The sequence below is a fragment of the Gavia stellata genome, chromosome 6 (assembly GCF_030936135.1).
Source record: "Gavia stellata isolate bGavSte3 chromosome 6, bGavSte3.hap2, whole genome shotgun sequence".
Classification (NCBI taxonomy): Eukaryota; Metazoa; Chordata; class Aves; order Gaviiformes; family Gaviidae; genus Gavia; species Gavia stellata.
In genome coordinates, this window is record NC_082599.1 from 47,509,682 (window position 1) to 47,535,462 (window position 25,781).

Genomic DNA, 25,781 nt, shown 5'->3' on the forward strand with positions numbered 1-25,781 from the left:
CAGCTTGAAACTTATTTATCTTCTGTCATATCCTGGCAGAATAAGGTGGCTTGCATCGAGAGACATCATCATGGGAAGTTCCAAAGAATCACCCCAAGTATTTCTTTGTCATATTAATATATAAAAGCATCTTATAATTATTGGTAATGCAAAAAATGTGCATAACATTTTGCAAGCTTATATTAGCATTACATTCTAATTCAAACTAATGTGACCCAAATACCTTCTCTTCATCTCCTTTTCAAATAATATGCTACTGAAAGCTTTCTGCATAGTGTTTGTACTTCAAGATACCCGTTGTTCAAATCAGATATCCAGGAAACTTTTAGGTTCAAAGAGTCTGTGGTTGTATTTCCACAAAGTAATAATAATAAAAAATGGTTAAAACCCACCAATGCTCAACAACAATATGTAAGAAAATCTAACTCAGTGAAGTCAAGTTCTTTCAAAGGCTCTGTGTGATGAATGGTAAGGAAAGACTTTATGAATCTAAATTAACAGAGCAAGATTTATATAAAACTGTGTGTAAATATAGGCTTTTGAAATAATAATGAATATCACCTTAGCTTAATTTCCTTACTGATTTAATGTATGATGAGTGTACATGTATTGCTCAAGAAAGTTGCCAAATAGAGAACAAATTATTTGTAAACATCAGTAGAGGCACTCTGAATAAAACTTACATTTTTCCCAATGTGCAAACCTTTCTCTACAAGCATTACATTCAGGACAAAAACTGGAAAGATTGCTGTAAGAAGCATAAAGAACTCTTTTCTTTATGTCCCATAAAAATAGAAACGTTTCTTTTTCATGCTCAGTTTCTGTGCATACTACAATGTCTTCTAGTATTTATTTTTCACATCTTTTTCCCATTTGTGAACTGAGTATATTGAATTTAATAATTTTTTTCTCTTCTTGCAAAAATTATTTTCAAATGAGTTGTGGAGTAAATTGCCTATTTAAATTGTGCTGCAGAATACGTATTTTCTAGTCATAATATGGAAACTACTTTGGAAATCATTTCAGTATCTCAATGCATAAGGCTTTAATAATTCAATAAAATTTGAGATAATCCTTGAGGATTGCTCAAGAACAATTAAAATCCATTACTATATTTTGTTATTCCTGCCCACATCTCAAGAATCTTAAAGCATCAGTTGCTTGCTCTACCTGCTCTGAATGACTACTGTATTTGAATGACTACTGTATTTGTATTAGCAAATACAATTTCTGTAGCCAGTATGTACCAAACGCTATTCTAACCTCCTCCTGAACAGAGTTGATAACTAATACTGTGTGTTATCAAGCTACTTAAAAGTGGATGCGTTCTAGTTTAGTTGAGGTTGTAGGAAACCCTTTTGGAAGCGTTATTAACAAGCATTAATTGAGAACTTGTTTTGTACACTGTAAAGATATTTTATTTTCCTAAGGGGCTGGGGAATCACTGTCACACATTAAGATTTCAAGAAATTGAGAAGATGCTGTTTGTTCCCACATGGTGTGTAGCTTATGATGTTGTTTCAGTCTTTGCAGGAAAAAAGTCTGTAAAAGCTAGTTGTTCTTTTTCTTTTCCTTTTGATCTCTGCCTTTGTAAAGTTCTTTTATCTTTCACACCATTACTGTAAAAATTTGAACTACTAGCCTAATCTATATACATATTTGTCTTTCAAGTAATACATTTTCTCTGAAGGAGAGTTCCCTGAGCTTTGAGAATCTCTTATTGCTGTTTTTCTCATCCCTTATTCTGTTGCGAGACATGTCATTCTCCTGCCAGAAAATAAGATGTAATGCTTTTAAGAAGAATCAGATAGGAAAACTTGCCTTTCTCCCTTCCTCTGCAGGTCATGTTAAGCCTGTATCTGTATTCTCAAGCTGGGATCTCTGGGTGCATTTTTATTATCCTGGCTGCTTAGGCTCTCATCCTGCATGTGGGTGTCTGTGAATGCACCTCTGTGTTTATATGAAGCTCCTTAATGTCATCATCTGTGCATTATCACTTACAGGGTTAGATTGTAGCAATAGTGGGCTGGCCTTCCTAACAAGGAATGAAGTTAAATACTTGAGATACTTGATACGTGACTGTGAGTGCTTCGAGTTGGATGAGGTTGAATTTTCTTTTATATTCCAGGCGGATACTTCACAGAGATTTGAAAGCCAAGAATATATTTTTGAAAAATAATCTTCTTAAAATTGGTGAGATTTTCATACTTTTTAAAGGTATATTTCAGTATGACAGAACAGTCCAGCAGACATTTTGTCAATAAGGAGATTTAAATAAAGTCATGTCTGATACAGTGTTTTGATTTGTGGTCAAACATTTATTTGACAGTCAGACACAGGAACAGGGGCCCGGAGAGGCAGTGAAATCTCCAGCCTTGAGGATGCTCCAAGCTTGGCTGGACCTGGACCTGGACCTGAGCAGCCTCATGTAACTTTGAAGTTGGCCTTGCTTTGAGCTGGGGGTTTGAATCAGATGACCTTGTAAGGCCTCTTCAAACCTACATCATTCTATAGTTCTATGATTTTGTGGTGTTTTTATTTTTAAGAATTACAGAAAATTGTTTTTTCCATATTTTAAAACACTGTCAGTTTTTTTGGTCATACAGCCCTTGTATCATGTCTAACAAGAAACACAAAGAGTTTATATTAATAGATATAGATTTATATGAATAGATTATTGTTTCTGTTGTCACTTTTAGGGGACTTTGGAGTCTCTCGTCTTCTGATGGGTTCATGTGATCTGGCAACTACGTTTACTGGGACACCATACTACATGAGCCCAGAAGCACTGAAGCACCAGGGATATAACACAAAATCTGACATTTGGTAAGTAGTCAGCATGGTATTTTGGTTGGTTTAGGCATTTATTTTCTAGGTCAGCATTTGATGTTGTTTAGAAACTACTTTTTTTTTTTTTTTTTTTAAATGGCGCTCTCAGTGGGGGCCTCACTCTACTCCATTAAAACTATTCGAGGACATTTGTATCATATGTTGCAATTTGAAGGTTTGCTCTTTGTATTAAGCAGCATGTAGTTTGCTATTATTCTGGGTTATCTTGGCCTTCAAAGGAGAGTAAGATTCAGGTTCAGTCTCTGCCATGACACGGGATGATTGTAGACCAAGTTCAGGTTTTGCTAGGAAGGGGGAAATCTTTTTCCATTCATCTATCTCAATATGAGAAAGAAAGAACCAACCTTCTGTGAAACTTCCAAGTGGGCAAGGAAAGAGTGATCCCTGGCTGAGAGGGAAGTAGAAGGACCTTCTTAGGAACTGCATTGAAAAACACTGGCAAATGCAAAAAGGAAGAAGGTACTTGGAAGGGGAGTTGAAAATGAGAATAACTGGAGTGTTAGGACAGAAGCAAAAAGGGACTCTGTTTTGGAAAAGTCTCAAAGGCAGAAAGAAAAGTGTCAGTTCTGCACTTAGATGGTACAAATTCTTTAGATCAAGACTTCTGAGGTGATGATTAGAGAATCAAGTTGAGAAGCTGAGATCTGTTAAAAGACTTTAGGAAACCTTTAGGTGTGCAGGTATTCTTGCAAGCTAAGATGCATAATGATTTTTGGCAACGGGGAAAATATCTGTCTTGTTTATATGTGTGTCCTAAACCATCTTGTGTTTTAAGATGATAGTTAAAACTATTGTGTTTTTTAATTCTGTCATAGTATTTTTATATAAAATGGGCTCTGTTTCTTCTTTTAAGAGGTGTTTCTTTCTGTAGGTATGCATATCTGAAGGTTCCTTTTTTATGAATATTTCAAATCAGGAGATTTCCTTTGTAAACATTTGGCCACTGGAATGTAGTTTGTTTACTTGATAATTTACTGTACCTTCTGCTCAGTTCTGCCTTTTCGAAATATACTTGTGACTGCAGGATATGATTCTAAAAGTTGAGAACAGTCATCTGTACTTTCAACTGGTAGCAATCATTTTTCACAGTTAACGTGTTCAATCCAGTCAATGGATGTGTCAGCAATCTCATCTCATGGACTGTGTAGCTGAACTGAGATGGATTTGATGTCAGATTCTCTCTTGTTCATCTGTATCAAAACAAATACCAGTTAATACATGTAGTCAATAAAAATACATTGAGAGAATATTTCAAAATATGTCAAAACAAGTGAACAGACAGGGAAACCTGCCTTTTGTAGTCTTTTATTGTAAAGAATAATTTATTGGCATTGAAATGGAATGTAAAACACATGTTTAAGTTCCATTTGTGGTTACAAGTGTCAATCCATATAAGTCATTGAAGTTGTACAGAGTAAATGAAAGCAGAGTTTGGTCCAATATTTTTATAGATGATATGTTGATCACCCTTTTAAATTTTACAAAATAGCAGAAAAAAGTCCGTGTCCCCGTCGTCCATTCGTCCCGTGTCGTCCCCCCCCGCCCCCGCCCCCCCCCCCCCCCGCAAACTCACTAGCTTTTTGCTATACATTATGCATTTTGTAATCTTTCCAAAGCAGTACCAAGAGCACTCATCTGAGGGTGGAACTGTCAGTGAGCTTCTTGGCCCTCACTGTAGGGACACTAAGGAGGAGGTGTGCCCTGACTCACTAGACCCCCAGCCCACAAGACCCTTCTCTTTCTGAGCCGAGAAACTCTCTTTTGATCAGGACTTCTCAGCTACCATGACTCACATGTTTGATTGATACTTTTGTCATTTCATCTCTTTGTTTAATCTTTTAATAATGATTCTGTTTTTGATTTTTTTTGCACTTGCCCCATTTAGCAGGGGCCAAAAGACAAGAGGTCCCTGAGCATCCAGGGGAGCTCACCCTGGAGGCTCCAGGGGAGATTAAATCCTTGTGACGCTTTGCAGGAGGTTTAGTTTCTCGTCAAGAAGTTGCCCAAGTCTTTTATGCACACCTGAAGTGACATTCTCTCTTCAGACTTGTCCTTCTGATCTCTAGCAGGACTCAAAATATTACACACAAAAATTCAGAATTACAAGCGTTCCCATGTTAAATGTAAGAAAATGTAAAATATCTTCTACAAAAGGTAGTTATTGCTATCTCACTAAGTTATCATGGTCCTCTCACTGTTCAGTCCAGTTAATCATTGTTCATTGGAAAGGCCTTAATTTACGCTGCATTAATGATGTGCTCTAAAGACGTTGTGCTTTTCAGGTTCACTGAAATGTTCTGCAACTGGCTTTTCAAAACTGGCTTGAATATTCACAGTGCAGCAGCCGTTGCAAGAGGTATCGTCCTTTATAACCCAAGGTCAATAGATGGAAAAAGCCTCGTGTTTTACAGATTTTACGTACAGAAGAAGTTCTGCCATTAGGCCAGAGAAGCTGCAGCATTTATGTTTGTCCTCGGTTAAAATTACAAGGCTGGAGTTCTTTGCTATTGCATGTTTTATGCCAAGACTTAATTCACAGGAGGCAAATTAAAACTGGCACACGTTTTCCTTACCGCCCCTGAGCCTGGCCTGGCCAGGCAGTAAGTGAAAGCCTTTGCAGATGACACGGTCTGGGGTTTCCTCCTTCCCAGGCGAGGAGCTCCCTCGGGGAGCCGGTCTGGGTTCAGCAGTTCACCGACCCCTCTGCCCTTCGGTGCTTCCCCCCAACGAGCCGGCAGATGGAGAAGAGTCAGTGCAGCACCGGCATCCGAGCTGAGACAGTGCCTAGTCCAAGAGGCCAGGACAGGTCGGGGATTAGCCGGTGATGTGTGCGCGTACATTTGGCAGTTGGGGCTCTCTTTTACACCAGCACGGCGTGACCCAGAGGCGCTGCGGTGCGGGGTCCCAATGACCCTTCCTGGCCTTACGCACTGCGTGGTGGGGCTGGCGCTGGTGTTGGGGGTTGGCCGGCGTTCCCATGCCACCAGCGCTGTGGCACTGTATTCACGTGTCAAGCAAACTGAAGACTGTTATGTGTCATTTTAAGGCACTTCTTATGGTCAGAAGAGGTGAAGTCATGTGGTGGGACATGATTGCAATCTGTTTCTCTGGGACAGAGAGTATTTTATAATTTATAGAAAACAGAACGCAGAGGGAGCCGTGTGAAATAGCCAGTAGCCGGGCGGCTAAGATGGTCCCCGGTGGTGTGAGGGACCAAAGTTGGCATTTCTGGACTGAATCAGACAGAGCAGAGACCTTGGGCTGAACCTCTGATGTCCAGGAGGAGCAGCTGGGTTGTCTTCAAACCTTTCCAGGCAAAAGTTTCATCAAACCTCTGTGACTGACAAAGCCTTCAAACTTCTTGTTTAACCTAAGTTCATGTTCCAGTGACACACTCTTTCCCTGGAAAATGCCTGGCCATCTCTGTACTTACAGGGACACAAGTAGGACTCATCCCCTGTGTTAAATCACATGTGCTAGGTGTATATATTAGATCCTTCGGCCTTAGGCTGATTTAGCTTATTAGTTCTTTTGTTTTACAAGGCACGTGTGGTTTTTATTTTGTTATTTGGGAGGGTTTTTTTTTTTAAATATTGTTGGTAGGAAATAGTGGATCAGAATCTACCCAGATTACATCAAAGTCATCCAACTAAGACTGTTGAAGAATCATGGCAGAAGAGGTCTCCCAGCACCAACAAATGCAGAGGGACACCCATCTGCAATGTTATTAGGAAAGCAGTCAGAGATCCAGGGGGATTATATGAAACATTACAAGTAACAATATTAATCAGCTTTTATTTCAGTCCACACAGTGACTAAAAATCATCACTCCAGCCCAAACAGACTTGGGCTTTGTGACATTAGTCTGAGAAGAATCGTCATCCTCTTAACTCCCAGAACTATTCAAACAATATGAAAACATTTCTTTCCAGGGAAGAGTAAACTAAAAGCAGGTATTTAGTGCATTCAGGGCAGTTGTGACTACTCACTAATGCATTAGGTGCGTGCTAACGTTTTATCTGAGGTTTTCTGAACAACAGGGATATTTTCCATTATCTTCATGCAGCCTAGAAAGTCAGACTTGCTAAATAGGTCAATGATAACTCCTGCAAATGGTCCTAAAGCTAAAGGGTGCTCTTGAATCTTCCCCAGAGATGTCTTTTGTTCCAGAAAACTGGGATTTCCTTGGCACGAGGGCTCCCAATGAGTCCTTCTTTTTTCATACTGGGGACTGAGCATCACTCTTGCCCATCCCAGCAGAAACTATCTCCCTGTTCAGCTCCTGAATAATGTTACCACAATTTGCCTGCCACTAGTAGTTGGCCTGTATTACACCCACAGTTTTTGGTAGGTTTTCTAACTGTGAGAGCTTGGGGTTTCTCAGATGAGACTCTGAAATCTGTACTGCTTGGAAGTCTGCCAAGGATCAGTATAGGTCCTCGAGTGCAAATATTAAATGCCTGTCTGTGCAGTGACTGTTGTAACTATATCGTATTTTATTTCTGAGTGCATGAGATAAAGTGTATCCAAACAGTTATCAGCAATAACATTTCTCTCTTCCTTTCAAATCTATAAGCATATAAGTTAAACTCCATCCAGGAACTTTTCAAAAGATTTGTGCATAATATATGTTATAAATTATCTCAAAGGCAGAAATTATAACAGAAATAATTTAGTTGAAAAACAAATGCTTTTTTTCACTTACAGAGTTAGCAAATTCTTTATAAGAGAGGTATAAATAACTTCCTTTTTGTCTTCCAGAGACAAAGCAATGTCACAGTCACATGTAGATCCATTGTACTCTGTCTTCCATCAAGTCATGTCAGATTTTGACAGAGGGTTTGTCTGTAGGGTTTGGGTAAATTGTGATCCCTACACCACAGATCTTGGGACTTCTGTTTTAATTGTGCTTGCTTGTCTGTGCTTTTCCCCCAATTTGTCTTTTTCTTTAATATTAACAAACCAAAAATTGATTTTTTATTTTTTTTTAATGTCAAATTTTATGTAAAATAGTTACCAAAAATAGCAGTAAAAGCAGTGAAGGCCTGAAAAGCAGTGGCTGAGAGAGTCAAGATGGTATGTGTGTACATGTACATATTCCTCATAGGCTCTGGAGTCAGCAAATCCTTAAGGCCTTCTGGTATGATCAGACTGCGAGATAAAAGCCACAAAGGTATATGCATTTACATTATCTGGCTTTTGGAGTTTATATTAAAAGCTAACTTGGATCTTACAGCCTTTGAAGAACTATAACATAGTTTGGAAAGATCTACAAAAGATCATAAGATGTTAAAAGGACAGCAATGCTTATGTAAACAATTAGCACCAAAAACCTCAGGGTGGTTTCTCCTGAGAAGTTAGAGGTCTGTCAGTCGATATTGTAGAGAATACACTGAAGCCTGTCCAGCCACTCTGTTTTATGATGTAATTGAACATAAGCAGCTTCAACATGAAATGGTCATACATCAATTTTGCTGAGATGAAGTGCAGTTTAGAACCTTTGTCAAACCTATTCACAAACATAGGGAGCCATCAAAAAAAAAATGGTCTGGCTGGATACCTTAATGACCATTTTAGAATTTTACAACGCTGGTGGTTATACAAGGTAAGATTATGTAAGTAATTATATGTTTGGGTCATGTGCAGATTGCTAATGGGAATCGGGAAGCAATTTTCTCTTGCTGAATATGCTCCTTACAAGATGCTTAGACCAGAACTGTAGAAACACCACTGAAAAATGCAGTCTTGAGGCAAAAGCTTGGCGGTAACTCCCTTGCGCAATTGCAGCTCAGCAGCTGTCCTGGGAAGAAATAGCCTTGCTCTGGGACCTAGGGCAGCATTTCTCAGCTTAGGAGGTATTTATTTCATATCAAAGAATTGTGTCCTGCAGTAAAAACTTTATTCTTTTTCCCTCATTTTTATTTTATTTTTTTTCCTTTATTTTTCTTTCATGGGACAGATGGGGTCTTCCCTCGGTAGCCTGTTCGTGGCCCTGGCTGCGGCAGAATGCCCTGGGTGTTCTTTTCATCTTCTTCCAAAGCCTCAGGTGTAGTCAGAGTACTGAACTAGATGAATAAATGGGCTTCCCTGATGTGGCAAATCCTGTGCTCCTAACGGCTCATTAAGCAATTTCTAGCTGCCAGAATCAAGCAGCCTCCAAAACAGATTGATTCTGCAAAAAGCAGTTATAGTACAGTCTGTCAGGTTGGGATTTTCCTTCCTTTTTTCTTCCCTCTGGCTGGTTTCCATTTTTGTTTGATGCTTTCAGATGCCATGTGTGCGGGGTTTTTTGTTGTTCTTTTTGGTTTTGAGTATTTTCTCATGTAGTAATTATCTTGTTTCAGAGTTTGAACATACATCACAAATACAGATCATCATCTGTGTGTTACCGTTTACTGATTTTGGAAGTTTGAAAGCTGGTTGACAGTTATATCTTTAAAAAACTAGGCAATTATTTAGGTACCTCCGTAGTTGGTCTTTATGCAGTTGTTAGCAAAAATGTTCTGCTAATTTTTTTCACATACTGCTTGAAAAATACCAGTGAGTGAGCCCCCCTATGCTCTCTCCTCTTCCTTATTTGCACGGTATGTAGAGCCTGGGTTTCAGCTTTAAAATTATTTGCTCTTGTTCTTTTATTGCCAGGCAGACTGAATCAATTCCTCTTCTTTAACTGAAATGAGTAATTGAAACTTTATTCATTATTTGCTTTCAGAGATAATGTTTATATCCTTTTCATCAAAGCCATTCACCTATACATACTTCTACTTATTATCACTATGCTTTATTTTCACACTGCTTCTCTAAATTATAAATACCACAATCAAATACTACATTAAGAGTGAAGTTGCTCTCATACTTAGGTTGGTTACTTAGATGAGTCTGGTCCTGTAGCTGGCTCTCTCCAGCATTTTCTGTGACCTTGATCAAGTCACTCATCAGTGCCTCAGTTCTCCTGACTGCAAACTGGAGGTAATGCGAAGCATCCTTCAAAGCCTGGAAAGCTCAGCTCCCCTATTTTTAAAAAACATTTATCAGAACCCAGTTGAAGTGCAAACTGTTATGAATAGTCATTATATAAATTGTTATGAGAGTGTTTATGTTAAAATGTTCAACTTGGTGATCTTTTATGATCCCCATTAGGACTGGTGTATAAGAGCCTGGTAAATAAGGTGATGGTAAACCAGATGCCCATTGAAAACTGTTTGTAATCATTCCTCCTGGTTTTTAATGATTTAAAACTGACACTGGTTCTTAGCTAGGTCTCCAGACCTACATGTTCAGATTTCTTCTTTTCTTCTCCAAATAAAATTTCCAGGAAATTTAGTTTTAGATGTTGCAATATGATGGTCTCATCTAAAATTTGGTATTTCTTTGAGTACAAACTGATTTCATAATCTGTTTTGAGTGTGTGGCCAAATGAGTGAAATCACACCAGAAGACACTTCTGTTATTTGAAACTGGCATTATTTAATTTGAACTTGAATTGCAGCCTCAGTTTGTTGTCAGAAATTAATTTGCAAAACCAATTTAAACAAACCTATGTCTAAACACTAAAAAACTATTTTCTCAGTCAGTCACTAATTAAAAAACTTCATTCTTAATTTAATGAGTAACCATTTAAGGTAGTTCTTATAATAGGGTTTTATTTTATTTTTACATATATATATGAATATATGTATCTATATACCGAATTTAAGTTTGTGCCTGCACTTATAGAAATTGAATGATGATTTCTCCTGTTTATAAAGTTACTAATTTGTGATCTGAATAAAAATATTTCAGATGAAAAGGATAGCAAGATAATGAAAAATCCTATTCCCAGGACAAAAGGGCATACAATTGATCTTTTACTTACTGTAATGTCACTATGCATGCTACTTTCAAAAATCTTGTTTATGCTATTCCTATTATTTTATTCTTCAAGGTCTCTGGGATGCATTTTATATGAGATGTGCTGTATGAACCATGCGTTTACTGGCCACAATTTTTTGTCGGTTGTGTTAAAAATTGTAGAAGGTGATACACCTTCTCTTCCTGACAGATATCCAAGCAAACTGAATGCTGTGCTGTGCAGGTATGTTATTTTCTTGTTTAGCAGGTTTTTAAGTTAATTTGCAAAATTGCTTAATTATAACTTTTGGTTTTTTAATGTTTCAGCATGTTAAATAAGAATCCTTCATTGAGACCAGCAGCAGCAGAGATCCTAAAAATCCCTTATATTGATGAACAGCTAAAGGTACATAAGAAAAAGCGATAGCTGTACACTTAGTGTTTGAGTATGTATTTTGCAAAAGCAGAATGGAGGCAGAGAAAATGCGTTGACAAAAAATAATTAGATAGCAGTTCCTAGAAACTTTAATCCAGGGGACTTTCAGAGCTAAATTACAAATATGACTGAGGTAGTGAGGCAGTGAGAAATGAAGTCCTTTTCACTTTACGTGTTGAATGTATCCCCTTTTAAATATTATGAACCATAAGGAGAATGGGCATTTATATGTAACAAGTGGAGATAATTGTTTGGGCCTGGGTACGTATAATCTCTAAACTGTTCTGGTTAGTCATAGGTTTAATGAAAAACAGTGCATCTTGCTCTCTTGGTCTCTGCTTCAGTATATATATTATTTGGCTTTCTAAGAAGGTGAGGAAGGAAACTGCTCAGTCAGTTTTTACATTAGGACTGTACTGGGTCATAGCCGAAGGGTCTGGATCACTTTAGCCTCAAGTGTTGATACCACTTCTATTTTATTTCCTTGCAGAATACACAGTACAAGTTAACAAACACGACTGTGAAAGACAAGGCACTTAACTGGCAGAAAGAGGCTGCTCCCATTTTTGATGCTGTGTAAGTATTTTTAAGTGTTTTATGGGCAGCAGTATATGAAATTACAGTGTTGCCAAATAATATGTTGTAAACACTTGTGTTAATCTCATAATGCTTTATATTTAGAGGGACCCATTTCCCAGAAATACAGAAAAGCAACCACATTAGTGAGATGCATAATTAAGATTTAGGGGGGAAAAAAAAGGATTTGCAGATCAAATATTTTTATTATATAACTGTGTAAATTGCACATGCATGTGTAGTGTATGCACATGTAAATTTAGTACCAATTGGTATGTAAATTATGAGCTTTGTCTTTACATTTTGAAGGTTTAGATGATAATTTTAGTTATGATCATTTATAGTGCTGCTGTTTGTGTACCTACTAATTATTGAATGTGAAAGCTATGTTTCCTAAATGACACCAAACTAAAAGCGTATACACTTAAACTAATATTCAGCTAATACAGCCATAGGATACTATTATATTTGTCTTGTAACTATAGTGAGAAATTAAGGCTAGTGATGTTTCTTGGCTCTTACATCAGTAGTGCCTTTGCACATGATCTCTCTTTCAGGCACTGAATATATACTATATATACTAAACTAATTACAATGCTGCAATGAGTAAAAATGCAACAATAAATGATACCTGTATTGGCTAGTAACAACTATCTAATAAATAACAGCAAATGGAGCTGGCTGAGACTGCTGTCAAGTTTTGGGCCTTACTATTCTGCATGACTGCTTCTGCTAGAAATAACCCTTTGCTAGTATACTGGAAATGCAAGTCAGACAGGTAGATGTGCAGTAGCCGGGAAATAGTAGACGTCTCTTTTGTCTATGGCTGCTGTATTCAAGTTGATTCAATTAACTCTGAGTGGATTCCTGCCTCTTCAAATTAAATATAGTTAACTGCAGCGATGTTCCTCAGAGATATACCTTAAATAGTTTCAGGGCACTGAAATCTTGCCCAAATATTATGCCAACTCTGTCTGAATTATATTGAATATTTAATGCTTATTGAAACATAAAGTATGATAATCTTCAAGAAACTTTTAATCCATGCCTTTATTTTATTGGGTACAAGATTTCAAATTATCTATATGCACCAAAAGATCGTAGATGCTTTGAGGAAGCAGTAATTTTACCTGCACAATATATACCCAGACTTCAAATATCCTCATGCTTCTAGAACAGACTGATAAAAACACTTTCGACTCTTTGTAACATATTATATGTTCCATACCTGATCGATCTATTGTCATTAGTTTGAATATATTGAGTCTCATCACCTTCAAAATGGACATCATACATTGACAGAGCTAGCATATGGGGAAGACATGAATGTGTATTCTAGAGTCTATAACTATTCTTGTTCAAAAGCAAATCTGTAGTCTCTAAGAGAAAGAGCAAATTCTATCTACAAACATCATGTTTTTATGCTTTTGTTAAAAGAAAATAGAAAGTCACCTGCTCCGTGCAGTGTTTTAGAGCTCCTAAGAATTGTGGAGCAATGGATAGCAACTGGTTTTGATTGAGGATGGAAATTTACCTTGAGGTTTTCAAATTCAGGGCATCAGTTTGAGGAAAAAAAACTAGGGAAGAGCTTCACTATAAATTATCTTCGAATATGCTGTAGTCTGATTCTTTTTGGCTAAATATTTGGAATATGCATAAAGTCATAATCTTATTATGACTTTCATTGTATTTATGAGAATGTTAGCTGTTTGTGTTGCTACTGGTAAGCAAAATGCCAAATAATTTCTGCAATCCCAGCTCTAAAGAGGTAGGTAAAAGGAAACAAAAATACCTGAAAAATAGTAGAGAGCAGAAAAGTGGAGGAGAAATAATTTAAACATAGTGAATTTCCCACATCTGCTGTAATGTAGCAATACTCTAATCTGAGTCAGTGTACAAGGAGCTGCTTGTTATGGTGTCCTCCCCAATCATTGCTACTTTATATTTATGATTTTTTTTTTTTCTCACCAGGACTTATTTTTGCCATGTGTAGTTGAGTCTAGTTCCTTCTAGTAAAGGCCTCTAATGGCTTACTTTATTCCAGTCCCATGCAAGTCATAAATTTTAAGTATTTAAGTAAGCATAAAGCTGTACAAGTTCAGTTTCAACTTAGATGAAAAATGGATTTTTTTTCCCAAGAGGTTCTTGTAATTTAAATTAGAGTTTTTTACAGGGGACAAGAAATATGTCTACATTATTCATACTTGAAGAGTTAGTTCCATTCTTATGAATAATTGAACTCTTCTTGTCTTTGTCCTTAGTCTTTCATATTTCACACTAATATTCATATCTTTACACTATTTCCCTCTATAGTCAACATTTGAAAAGCATAATGAAAATTCTCATTTGTTAAAATCCTGGTTTCAAAATGATAGTTGAGAAGGACTGTTGCAATTTGTACGATCACAAAACTGGGCTCTCAGATGATCAGAAGTGAATTTCTCTCATAAGGGCAAAATAGTAGTTTGAAATGAATACTTGATATAATAAATATAAACAATAGAAAAATTTGGTTTAAGTGAAATATGATTGCTAAGGCATTGCAAACTATGGTTTAATTTTTGTAATTACTGTAGGGTGTGAGATAAAAATTTGAGATTAATATCCTTTTTCTAATAGAGGACCAACATTACTCTCCTGTGTTGATAAATACAGCTGAGATATATATGTCAACAATTCATGCTCAGCTTTCAGACATGGTCTATGGAGACCATTTTACTGGTGAATTGTCATTATTGATTAGGACCAGAAATTCAAGAGAACAGGATAATTGTATCTGTCGTTAAAGACACATTAATATTCTCTTTTATTCTAGACGGCTTGTAACAATCAATGTAAAATGTATGGGTGATATTGCTTTTTTCTGTGGTTCTCATTTGAAGACTGCCTTTGTACTTGGCATATGCTCAATAATGAAGCCTGACAGGGTAAATATTTCACTGTGCTTCAACATTTATTCTTTTAAGGAGCTGAGTTTACCTTTTTCCATTCTCACCTGAAATGCCTGAAATGATTCACATTCTTCATTAATCTAAGTCTAAGTTTAAATATTTCAATTTAAAAGAGGCATTTGCTTTCCAAACTAAAGTCTATTTAGTCTGTTACAGTACCTGTGACTTTCTAATCTTTCCATTTGAAATGTCACTATGTTTCAATATCAAATCAAAATACTGATATTTACATTTTATATGACAATGGGCTTGCATACATTCAATTTCAGGCAGAGGAAAGTTCATCTACAAACTCTGCAGGAACTGTCTGAAGTACAGAAAATGACACCACGGGAACGAATGAGGCTGAGGAAGTTAAATGCTGCAGATGAGAAAGCAAAGAAGTTGAAGTAAGTTGAGCATAACATTAGCATCATACTGTAACCATGCAGTATCCTCCATCCAACAGTTTAACGAGAGAGTTAGAACTGTCAAGGTAAAAATAAAAATAGAAAGGGTCTTCAGCTACTCAAAATGAATGGGGATTTTGGATGAGTTAAATCCCAGTAATTATTTATGTAGGGGAAAAAAAAAAAAGTCAGAACATTAGCCCAAAGCTGGTACTTTGACCATTGTGTTTCTGGTTAAATAAGTATATGAGAGATTTTCACATGTATTACAATAGGAGATTTTTTTTTTTAAAGACATTTTAAGGATTGCACAGTCTGAGGAGTTGGACATTTAGTTACAATCCTGCTTTTGTCAATTGTTTTGGCCTAAGAGATTTACCAATAGAAGTTAATAGCTCAGAGGATAGTCTTATCAAATGATCAAATGGGGGGAATGGACATGTTATAAAGGCTTTATGATTTATGGTTTTTTTTATTAAGTGAGTGAGACATAATAAAATGGGGGATTTGAAGGAGAAATAAGTACTGTTTCTGAATGGAATAGGAGAAACAGCTGGAAAGCTATTGTGTGTGCATGGATTTCATTTTTAAATAAAAGGAAGAATATATTGTTTTGATGACACACTTGAGTTTCTTGCAGTTAAAAATATTCAATGTTTTGTTTCATTTGCTATGAATGAAAATTGGAAAAGCACCACAATAATTTTTAATTCCTTTTTAATGTTTTCTTCAAAAGCATTTTGCAAAGTGCAATGTTAATTAACAAATGTTTACTCAGTTATATATAGAGGATAATAGAGGGAATAATTGGTGACATGAAGTCTGAATTCATGGCCTCAGAAACTCTGCAGCTACATATACCTGCAAATCAATAGCAATTGCAGTTGAGTGAAAAATGTTCAGTAAAATCACATCCTAGCATTACTTGTGCCAACTTGTGATGTCCATATCCAAAGGCTACAAATAAAATACTAAAGACCTTCATCTCTTTTTGGAAAATATGTCTTATCAGCATCTATGTTTGTCTGACATTTACCATTGTATTTGATACTGGAAATGGTATGTAAATTTATTCTCATTTAAAAAAATCTCCTTGAATTGAAACCACTGTATAAATTTAACACTTTTTCTGCATGGTGTTTTCAATAATATGGTAGACCAATTTTTATACTTATATGAAATGTATAAATAGGAGGTATGGATGGGGATTAGGAAATAACACTAATTGCAGGATAGTTCTAGTTTGCTTTTAATTTTCTTTACTTTCTTGCACTTTAGTGTTTTCTATTTAGATTTTCATAGTTTTTTTTCCTCAGCAACAAAATTAAATAGATTTATTTTGTAATATAAAGGCAACATATTAATCTTCAAATCTTGTTCTCAGTCATGAGAATGGATCTATATTCACCTCAGGGTTATTGCCAGCTCAATTTCACTGAAAGTATTTGAAACAGTGCAAAAGCAGTACCTTCTCAGGCTGGAGATCTGCTTTCAGAAGTGCAAATCTAGAGATGGATGGAAAGGGAATATAGTAATGGGAACTGGAAGAGCTGCTTAACATAGCACCTGGTTTAAGTAATCCTGTACAGAAAAATGCAGTTATCAACTCTGCCCCAGGTGAACTGTTCATAGCATGCAAGTATTGCGTGCCTGTCTTTCACGAAAGGTCCCTGGACTACATGGTGGAATAAAGTCCAAAGTATTTAAGATCTTTGGAAGAAACAAAAAAGACTGGAACTAATAATTTACTATTTCTCAATTATATTGCGCAAGTGGTGAAGGAAAAATATAATAGTGTTTGGAAAGAGGACCTGAAATCTATTGTGAGTTTACTAAAACTAACCTCATCTTCAGTAGATGCCAAGGAGGTTTGGCACCATGGGAGCCTAATTATGGAATTTGTTTTTCCACATCTACTTTTAGAAGATCCCTTTGTGCAGTCCCTGATATCACATCCTAAACATAAGTATTCTGTATTTACAGACAGCTGGCAGAAGAAAAATATCAAGAAAATATCAAAAGAATGCAAGAATTCAGGTCCCGTAATTTTCAGCAGCTGAATGTCAATGTCCTACGTGTAAGTATGGGCAGTTGTTTCAGAGGCCTCATTTATGCATATTCAGTGTACACCACTTTTCTGTTTTCCACACGCTTTCTTTAGCACTAGAGGCGCAGTCCTGTTCTAAGACTAATAATTTGGAAGTGCATCAAAGTCTGGACCACTTAGCTGTACCTGTGGATGTGTGATGAGGGAAAGTGTGTTCAGTTATTCAGATATGGTTCAACAAACTCTCTGTTCATTGCACAATTTTCTTTTATTAAGTCACCCTTAAATCTAAATCTGCTCTCCGAAATGTACTTACTGACAGTCTGCATGACATCAGAGTTCAAAATACATTAATTTTTAAGATAAGTTTAGAATTGTAATAATTTTAAACACTCTAATTTGGCATGGCTGTGGGTTCTTTTCATTTGATTAGTTAAGAATATTAACAATTCAACTGGCTTTTTAATAAGAATGAAGTCTTGGAATGACTTCCAGTGTAAGCTGTCCTTTGATTTCAAGCTATCTGCAACAGAAAATAGACCTGTTCAATTCTAGCACTACGTCTTATCGTAGAGAGAATAGTGTCAGTTTGGAAATAGTCAGTGAAAGCATCACAGAAATAATGAGGTTTTGGTTAGTGCTTTGTCTTCTACCTTTTCTTTTGTATGAAGTCTACTTTCTATTTCCCATTGTGTCTGGAGAAAAAAATATGTTAAATTTGTCTCTGCTTATGGCTGAGTCACTACTGATAATTTACAAAAAAAATTAGGATTTTTTTTTTAGTGTTTGCTTAATACAAGTCCCAGCAGTTGTGTAGATCAGGGCAACCATTGTATTGTGATCCTGCTGAAAGCTCTAACTGTACCTGTTTCTCCATGCTACCTCATTCGACTAAGGAATCTGATGAGCAGACTTCAAAACCCCTAATTCATTCTCAGCCAGTCATTACATGTGACTACGTGTCCATAGGACATGATGAACCAAGTGGAAATGAGACATCAAGTCAGCTCTGCATGTCTGAACTTACAGACCATGGTAAGAATTCAAAATTTGATGTTGAAATGAAACTTCCTATAAAAAAAGCAAAATTTGATTTTGTCACTTGTAGTTAATTTGTGGGGGGGAAGCTGCGGTATAAAAAGCAGCCAGACTTGTAAAGCAGTCAAAAAATTTACAAAGAGAGAAGGAAAATAATCTATGTGGATGTATGTACAGCAGATGTACAGCAAGGTTATGTAGCAGGCGGCCTGTGTTCCCAGAGTTTGAGTGACCTGTGAGCCGCAACAGAGGTGAACTCAGCTTCTCCAGATGAGATGCTGAGTTAGAAGAAAATAACTTAAACTTTATACATATGAAATGACTGGTGTTAGAAAAGCATTTCCTAAATTATCTCTCCAGTGCAAAAATAAGTACAAGAATTCAGAGCATTTGCACCTTTGGTACACTTTGCCATTTTCTTTATCTATAACAATGAGAGAAGCAGATGGAAACTCTTTAAACTGTGCTTATCTATACTGTCCTCAAATACTTAGCTACTGTCTAAAGAATATGAAGTACTATATAACATACAACATGTACTTTTCTGTAGATAGATGAACAAATAGTCAAGCTTTTCAAAATGGGTCTGATGGTGGAAATGTGCTTAATGAGGAAAAGATTTTTAAGAGCACAATCATATGTTTTGTTTCTACAATGTTCTGGAATAGTGTCATACTCTTAAATACTTAAGAACTGTTGTGTAAGCACTATTATGGTGAAAGATTTTTAGTCAGATTAGAATCTTGCAAGTATGCATTAATATACTTCTAAATATGAAAACTACTTTTCTCTGATAGCACGCTGCCTTTTTAGTGTTGGTTTATGTACGTCTGTGAAGGTATATACACCATTAAATTAAAGACATCAAAGTCAATTTGTTTGTGGTGGAGGTGGGGTTTTTTTTAATAGCAAATGGCTTTTTGCTTTCAGTGTAGCCTCATTTATGTCTACGTGGTTGGCTTGCTATTTCACAGCATAAGGAGGGATGATCTGTGTAGGAGAGAACCCAGCTGCTAGAAATACAACCTGGGGGGAGGGTAGGGAAGCTTGCAAATAGAGGATCGAGAGAAAGCAGTAAATGTGGGTGGGAAATGTACCAGGGGAAGCATACAAAGATACCTAAATAGAAACAGAACAACATGCGTGAAAGAAAAGAAACTGATATTTCTGCCTTTAGAGGTCATTAAGCTGTTAAACTATAATGATAGAATTAGTTGCATTTATATCTGTGATGCAAAAGTTGGGTCAGTCCATTGTAAAAAACTGAATGCATGTTTAATTGCTTTTGCCAGAGTCCCTGATGTTGAAGTGGTGGGTTCATGAGAAAAAGGAGTTATGGATAGGCAAGAGAAATTACATAGTTTCTCTTCTTTGCTTTGTGAATACCTTGTTATTCCTGAAGGTGATGTCAAAGCTGTTACCTACTCTATTCAGTATTCATACTCTTCTTTTCTTTAAACATTTCAGTGCAACCATGCATGTCCTACATGTCTAATTATTAAGTTATTAATGGCACCTTTGTATTTGAAAATGTAGAAACAGTTCCAGCTATTGATTTTTCAATAGAATTTGGTTCTTGATCAATGGGCTATACAACAGAAAAAACAAGAAAACTAGAAGCAAGGCTATAAAATGGTTTTATAAAGTTGTCTTACATGTTAATAAACCTTGCTCTAACCCATACGAGGTTAGCAGAAGAAGTTAGATTGCAAATACCAGACTAACAAGCTTCCTAGTTATAACTATTAACTAAAAACAGTTGAGGAAGGGGAGAGAAGGCAGGAGATAGTCTGTTCATGAATGTCAAGGAGGCACAGCAGCAGCAGCTTTTAAGCTACTTCAGGGCAGACCTAAAAAATCTTCTCAGGTGTGGGAAAAGCTGGTGGGGGACAGCTAGGGATAGTACCCCAATCCCAACAGGTAGGGAGGAAAGTTCAAACTGTGTTTGGCATATACCCTGCAGTCCTTAAAATTTGCAACATGAGCAGAAGAGAAGAGAAAGGCTTGGAGGATTGAAAGACCAGGCTCTTAAAGTGTTAGGGAGAGGCATAGAGAATAAAACTCCTTACATTCTCCTTTCACTGAATATTATCTAAAGCATTATGAAATGCAGTTGTATGTGGGGAAGGTGTCAAATACAAAGCTCAAGGTTTGGTTAGTAAGTAGATTTAAAAACCATGGCATCTTGATCCAATTTTAGCAGTGGTAGTTACATTTACTGAAAGTTGGGAAAAACAAGGCAGCGTAGTAGATAAATGAAAATCGTTATGACAGTTTGGGGTTTTGGACTAAAAACATTTAACTGCTGTAGACTTCCCTGGGAAGTTTAAGCTTCTCTCCATGTTTGTTTTATGTAATCTTCTGAACATTTTTCATTCTAATTAGCACCCCTGTGCACTTGAGGAACATTTAAAAGAGTTGTCTGAAATCACAAATTGCTGACCAATTTGCTAGTCTTCAAGCAGGTTTTATTTTCTGGAGATCTGAGTGGACCCTGTGCTTTTGATGTTGAGATGAACTCAGTCTATTACAGAAAAGGTCCATCCAGGTTGTTGACAGTTGGTACAACAAATTCTTCAGAAACTTAAAGAAATAATCTGATTCTTATTCTTACACAGAAATGCTGCAGGCAATGTAAATACTATTTTTTAACAATAAAATACAATTAGTTCTTCAACATAATGTTCCTTACTGTGCCATCCAGCTATACTATGCAGATTTATTCTTTTCTTGTAGAGACAGGGAACACTGATGAGTTCTGTGGGACTAACTGAGAGCATGGTTTTTAAATCTGACTGTTCAGATGTCACTTGCTGTGCCAGACCAGCTTGTGATGGCTGGTGCACCTTGGCATGCTATCGCCTTTCTCCCTGTTCAGTTCTGGGATTCCGGGCATATGCTCTGCAGCATCCTCCATGCCTCAGCAGAAAATTAAGAACTTGGGGAGGGGGGGACATCAAAAAAACACAAGCTTTTGTGGACAGAAATAACTTTGAAAGTCTTCTGTGCTTGCGTTACTTAAGCTCAAGAAGAAAGGGATCCAGTTTTAACCTGGGAGTGGGCAGCAGTAAAAATTATGTGAAGAGCAAGTTACGCTATTTTTGTTTTAATGAGCCAAGAGAGGAAGCTGTGCATTAAACACACATATTCCAGAGCCATTACCTTGGCCTTTGTTGGTGTTCTGCTAGAGAAAAAGCTCTGTCCCCCGATCCCACCATTTTTGCACCATTTTCCTACGTTCCGTGGAAAGAGTAAAAGCATCAATTTGACCACCAAGTCCAGACTGTGGCTACCATGGGCATCTACTTGCACTGCCCCTTTCCTGAAAAATTTGACCCGTTTTATACACTCTAGAAAGTTCCCCCTGCTTTTCTGCATAGAAAGCTGTTCCTGGGCCAAAATATTGCAGTGTTTGTGAACCTTCGTATTTCTGGCTTGGATTTACTTCTGGCTGTTTCATGCCAACATCTTTAAGATGCGTTGTCTTATTGCCTTGCAGCTTAAGTAGTTCTTTTCCTTCCTTTGCTTATTCTCCTCATGTTTTTATAGGCAGCAGTAACACCCTTCTGTGTAATACCTCTTTATAATACTTTTGTATTATTCATACGTTCTAACACTGATCACTTTTAGCAGTGCTGCTCTCGGTTAGCCAGCAGTGTGTTGCTTCTGCACCCTTCCTACCCTCCTCGTGGTCAGCAGGCTTGCAGCCATGGGAAGCATTTGAAGAGCTGCTCTGCAGTAATGGATGAGCTTGCAGGCAAATCAAGTGTCTTTTCTTAAAACATCAGCCTAGATAATTAGGAGAACTCATAATCACGCAAGCATGGGATGCCCTCTTGACATGCAGTGGCAGCGGGATAAGTAGGCAGGCATACTGCATTATTAAGGAATATCTCTGTCAATGTTCATGTTCTGGGACTTTGTGTCTCCAGTTCCTTGATTTAGCTGCATTTTCCATGCATGCTAGAGCAAAGGATTCTTTTTGGTTTGGCTGTTACTTTTCTCCACAATGCAGATCTTTAGAGAGTCATGACAGATGGGTAGGTTAACATTCCTTGCACTAGTGAAGGTTTAAAAATGTGCTTTAAATTTCTATTTCTCTCAAGTTACTACAATAAGTTTCTTCACAGTTTTGCATCTTTACTCATACAAGCTGGAGTAAAAAATGTTTCCTTTATTTGTAAAAAGACAGGCAACAGAGTTGCTAAGAAAGAGTCACCTAGAAAAATTACTTTTATAATTATTATTAACCATATTAAGTAAATGTCTGAAGTGGTATGTTGAATGTATCATTAGAATGGTATATACTCTTACTGTGTTGTTTCAGCTAATTAGACCACTAAAGCATTCCTTGGAAATGTAAACCTTTGTAAATATCAACTCATGAAAAATAGCTTTACTCATCTGCAACTATTTTATGCAATAGTTTTAATATGCATTAATTTTTTTTAGATTTGTTAATTGGAAACAAAACTTAAAAGAAATTATATTTTGATAATGAGATATTTATGGAAAGATATTTTATAGTTGCTTTTAATATTCATTGAAAAATGTTGCTATCTCCATCTTATGTGTGCAGGAATTTATGGAACTGTCATCATACAAATAATTTAAAACTAGGGTGGACAGAGCGGTTAAGAATATATTGTACTACTGGGAACAGTTTTGCTTTACTATAGATATCTTCATGTTTTTTCCATTTCCAATTTCTCCAAGTACAAGCAAGAGACAAAAGAGCTGAAGTAAGTTTCGTAGTGAGATTGGACTCAGAGACACTGAGCCACTGTCAGTATTAAATACAAATATTAGTGTGTTGAAAAAATATATATGTGTATCTGTACACTTCATTTATTTTCAAGGAATAGCGTAAAATTGCTAATGATTAATAACTAAATTCCCTTTGTAATTTGATTTGGATTTTTTCTTTTCTGCTACACATCTCCAGCTCATTTCATTGATTAATTATTTCTGAATACTAAAAAGCGGATTTTGCAAATCATGGCAATGAAGCAGGAATGGGCAACGCAAAACATGTCAGGATAAACCTGTATCTATATTTCCTATGTCTCCTGATACTTACCTAGGAAATAAGTCATTCATCCTCTCTGATTATCTTCTAAAAGAAAAGCCACCTTTAAATGGATTGGTTAACATCACTTCCCCTCTCCACTCCCCAGTCTCTTGACCCATTTCTTTATAGAAATTATCTTCATTTGGACTAGGATAGATATGCCAATGTACATTTTTCTGGAGATCACTGTATGTTCAGTGCATGTACTTGGCTTTCAATAGTGGTTTTATGAAAGTAATGGTGAGGCAAATTATATTGTAGTGGTGGCAACTAGGGGTCAGTTTACCTATAAGAAAAAAAATTCCTGTAAAAAAGAACTGTCTGTATTTAACTGCTCATTTCCATGAGTGATAATGAGTGCAGCTGGAATAAAATGGTTTATTTTCTAAAACATGAGCAAAAAATATCAACCAAAAAATAGAAGTATCCATGAGCTACATCCAGCCTTGATGTTATGGATGAATATTGTCAGTGCCTTCCTATGCCAGCTAGAATGGGGCTATTCCAGCTAGGCAGGTTCATTAGATGTTTAACGTTTAATGATGTGGCCTCCTTCCAAAGAGGTACTGGAACCATCATGTAAGTAATGCATTGCTTTCTAATATAGCAATATAGTTCATCTTCATCTACTAATTAACTTTATTGAGCTCATAGTCTACTTTTCTGATTATAAAAAAAGTAACCAGAAGAGTAGATGCCCATTTTTCCAGAGAACTAGATATTGAGAGACGTTTCAGATGCTGAGGGTCATCTTTTCCATGTGGGCTACCACACACTGGGCTAGGTAGGATGGAAAATTGCAGCTCTGTCACTACATCACATTAATTATTCGAGTGCAAGTCCTTTTGCTTTGGTTACAGTGTCTTCTAATGTAGCCAGATTTTACAGATTTTTTTTTTACAGATTTTACAGCATAATTCCTCTCAACTCTGTGTACAGCTAGATTCCTATTGACTGGCTCTGAGTTTGCAGAGGTATTTAATAAATGGGGACTTACTTGTAAAGAATCCAGAGAAACCTTTCTCAGAGCATGCATTGTACTTATCCATGTGGGAAATTAGTGCCGAATATCTGAAGTTTCTTAGCTTACTACATAGACAATCGTCTAGGTAGAGAAGCTCAGTCTTTGCAGTTGAAAAAAGCATGAAGAGCAAGGCATAATCCCCTTATACAACTGTAATAGCTAAATGTTCAAGGTTTCTGATTCAATTTCTACAGTAGAACTTGCCTTGAAATGGGCTACAAAATCATAAACTGTATCTAAGAGTGTTTCCAGATAGCTCAGTGCAATTGCAGATGCAACGAAAACTACTATTTCCTTACCATCATCTTTGATCCTTCTGATTTGGATCAGTTTTTACAGTTGAAAGATACTGGGTTGAAAGCTATCACCATTACCAAAACCCCATACTTTTTAGAGGAGCCATAAGGAGCATTAAATTCAACAAGATACTGTCTAACAGGCATGAAAAATTAGAGCCACACACTGGCTTTTGTGGCTAAAAGTGCCACTTTATATTCTTATCAATTTCACAGCTGATGAGACATGGTAAACAAGAGTGGGGAAGATTTTTTTTTTTAAAAGTATTCAAGAAATTATATATGCAAATGCATCCATATTTCTCAGGGCTTGTCCTCATTGCAGCACTTAAGTGCCTAGAGTGAAAAAGACAAGGCAGCAAAACAACACTTGACATAAGGGCCACCAATAAAATATTGTATCTTGCATGTTTGGATTGCCAGTACATTACTAGTTGGGGCTTCACCTGCGTTCACATCCATTTCTGTAAGAGCCCCAGGTCTGCATAAACTACTACTCTGCTCTTAATAGACATGTTAGTGTGTGGGAAGGGGTCAAGTTAAAGGAGCGAAATAGCTTAAGCTAACTACTTGTGGTATTTAAGTTCTTTGTGCAGAAAAAGGATGTAAAAAATTAAAGGCTTATAAATTAAAGGGACATATTATATGATCTCTCTGATATGTATTATATTCCTTTTGATTCCTTTGCAAAGATTATAACACGTTAAATTCCTTAGCTTAATACGTAGCAATACATTACGTCTGGCAAACCCCTGATTTCATTACAATTCCAAAATAGCTAAGTACTTTACAGTAATTGCATATGTTATTTCTGTATTTCCATCGCTAATTGTAAGTTATGGATATACTGCTTTGAATTTCAGGTGGGCAAAGTTCAGTTGACTCTCAAATAGGAAATGTTCACTTATAAAATAGTGTGGGGTTTTTTTATACTGTTATTTTTTCAAGCTTTGTTGAAGGATTTTCAAGGTATTTTTTTAAATCTTGGAAGGTTAAAAGCCTGTAATATTTCTGAGCACATTTTTAAGCATCTCTGCACATGCACATTTTGTTTAGTGCCTGTAAAATTGTACTTAATGCATACTGAATGGGTAACTGAATAACACTCCAAAATATGAACATGCAGACAATCACACCGCTCAAAGGCTTTTAGGAAAATCGTGTCTTGTTTTGTTTTTCAGTCTGGCAAGTCAAAATAGAACAGAATAATATTTATAATAAGTGGCATTAAGCACCTTTCTGCATTATTATTGTTACAGTATCCTTTGTAACC

At 36.5% G+C, this 25,781-nt stretch overlaps 1 protein-coding gene across 1 annotated transcript in view; it reads left to right on the forward strand.

Annotated features, from left to right (window-relative positions):
* Positions 1 to 25,781, forward strand: part of NEK11 (NIMA related kinase 11) — an 87,921-nt gene that overhangs the window by 26,595 nt on the left and 35,545 nt on the right. Inside the window, exons 4-11 of the mRNA XM_009813487.2 lie at positions 2,129 to 2,193; positions 2,700 to 2,826; positions 10,775 to 10,924; positions 11,008 to 11,086; positions 11,607 to 11,692; positions 14,913 to 15,032; positions 17,016 to 17,109; positions 17,976 to 18,114. Coding sequence (XP_009811789.2) covers positions 2,129 to 2,193; positions 2,700 to 2,826; positions 10,775 to 10,924; positions 11,008 to 11,086; positions 11,607 to 11,692; positions 14,913 to 15,032; positions 17,016 to 17,109; positions 17,976 to 18,114 — 860 coding nt within the window. The remainder of the gene's footprint in view (positions 1 to 2,128; positions 2,194 to 2,699; positions 2,827 to 10,774; positions 10,925 to 11,007; positions 11,087 to 11,606; positions 11,693 to 14,912; positions 15,033 to 17,015; positions 17,110 to 17,975; positions 18,115 to 25,781) is intronic.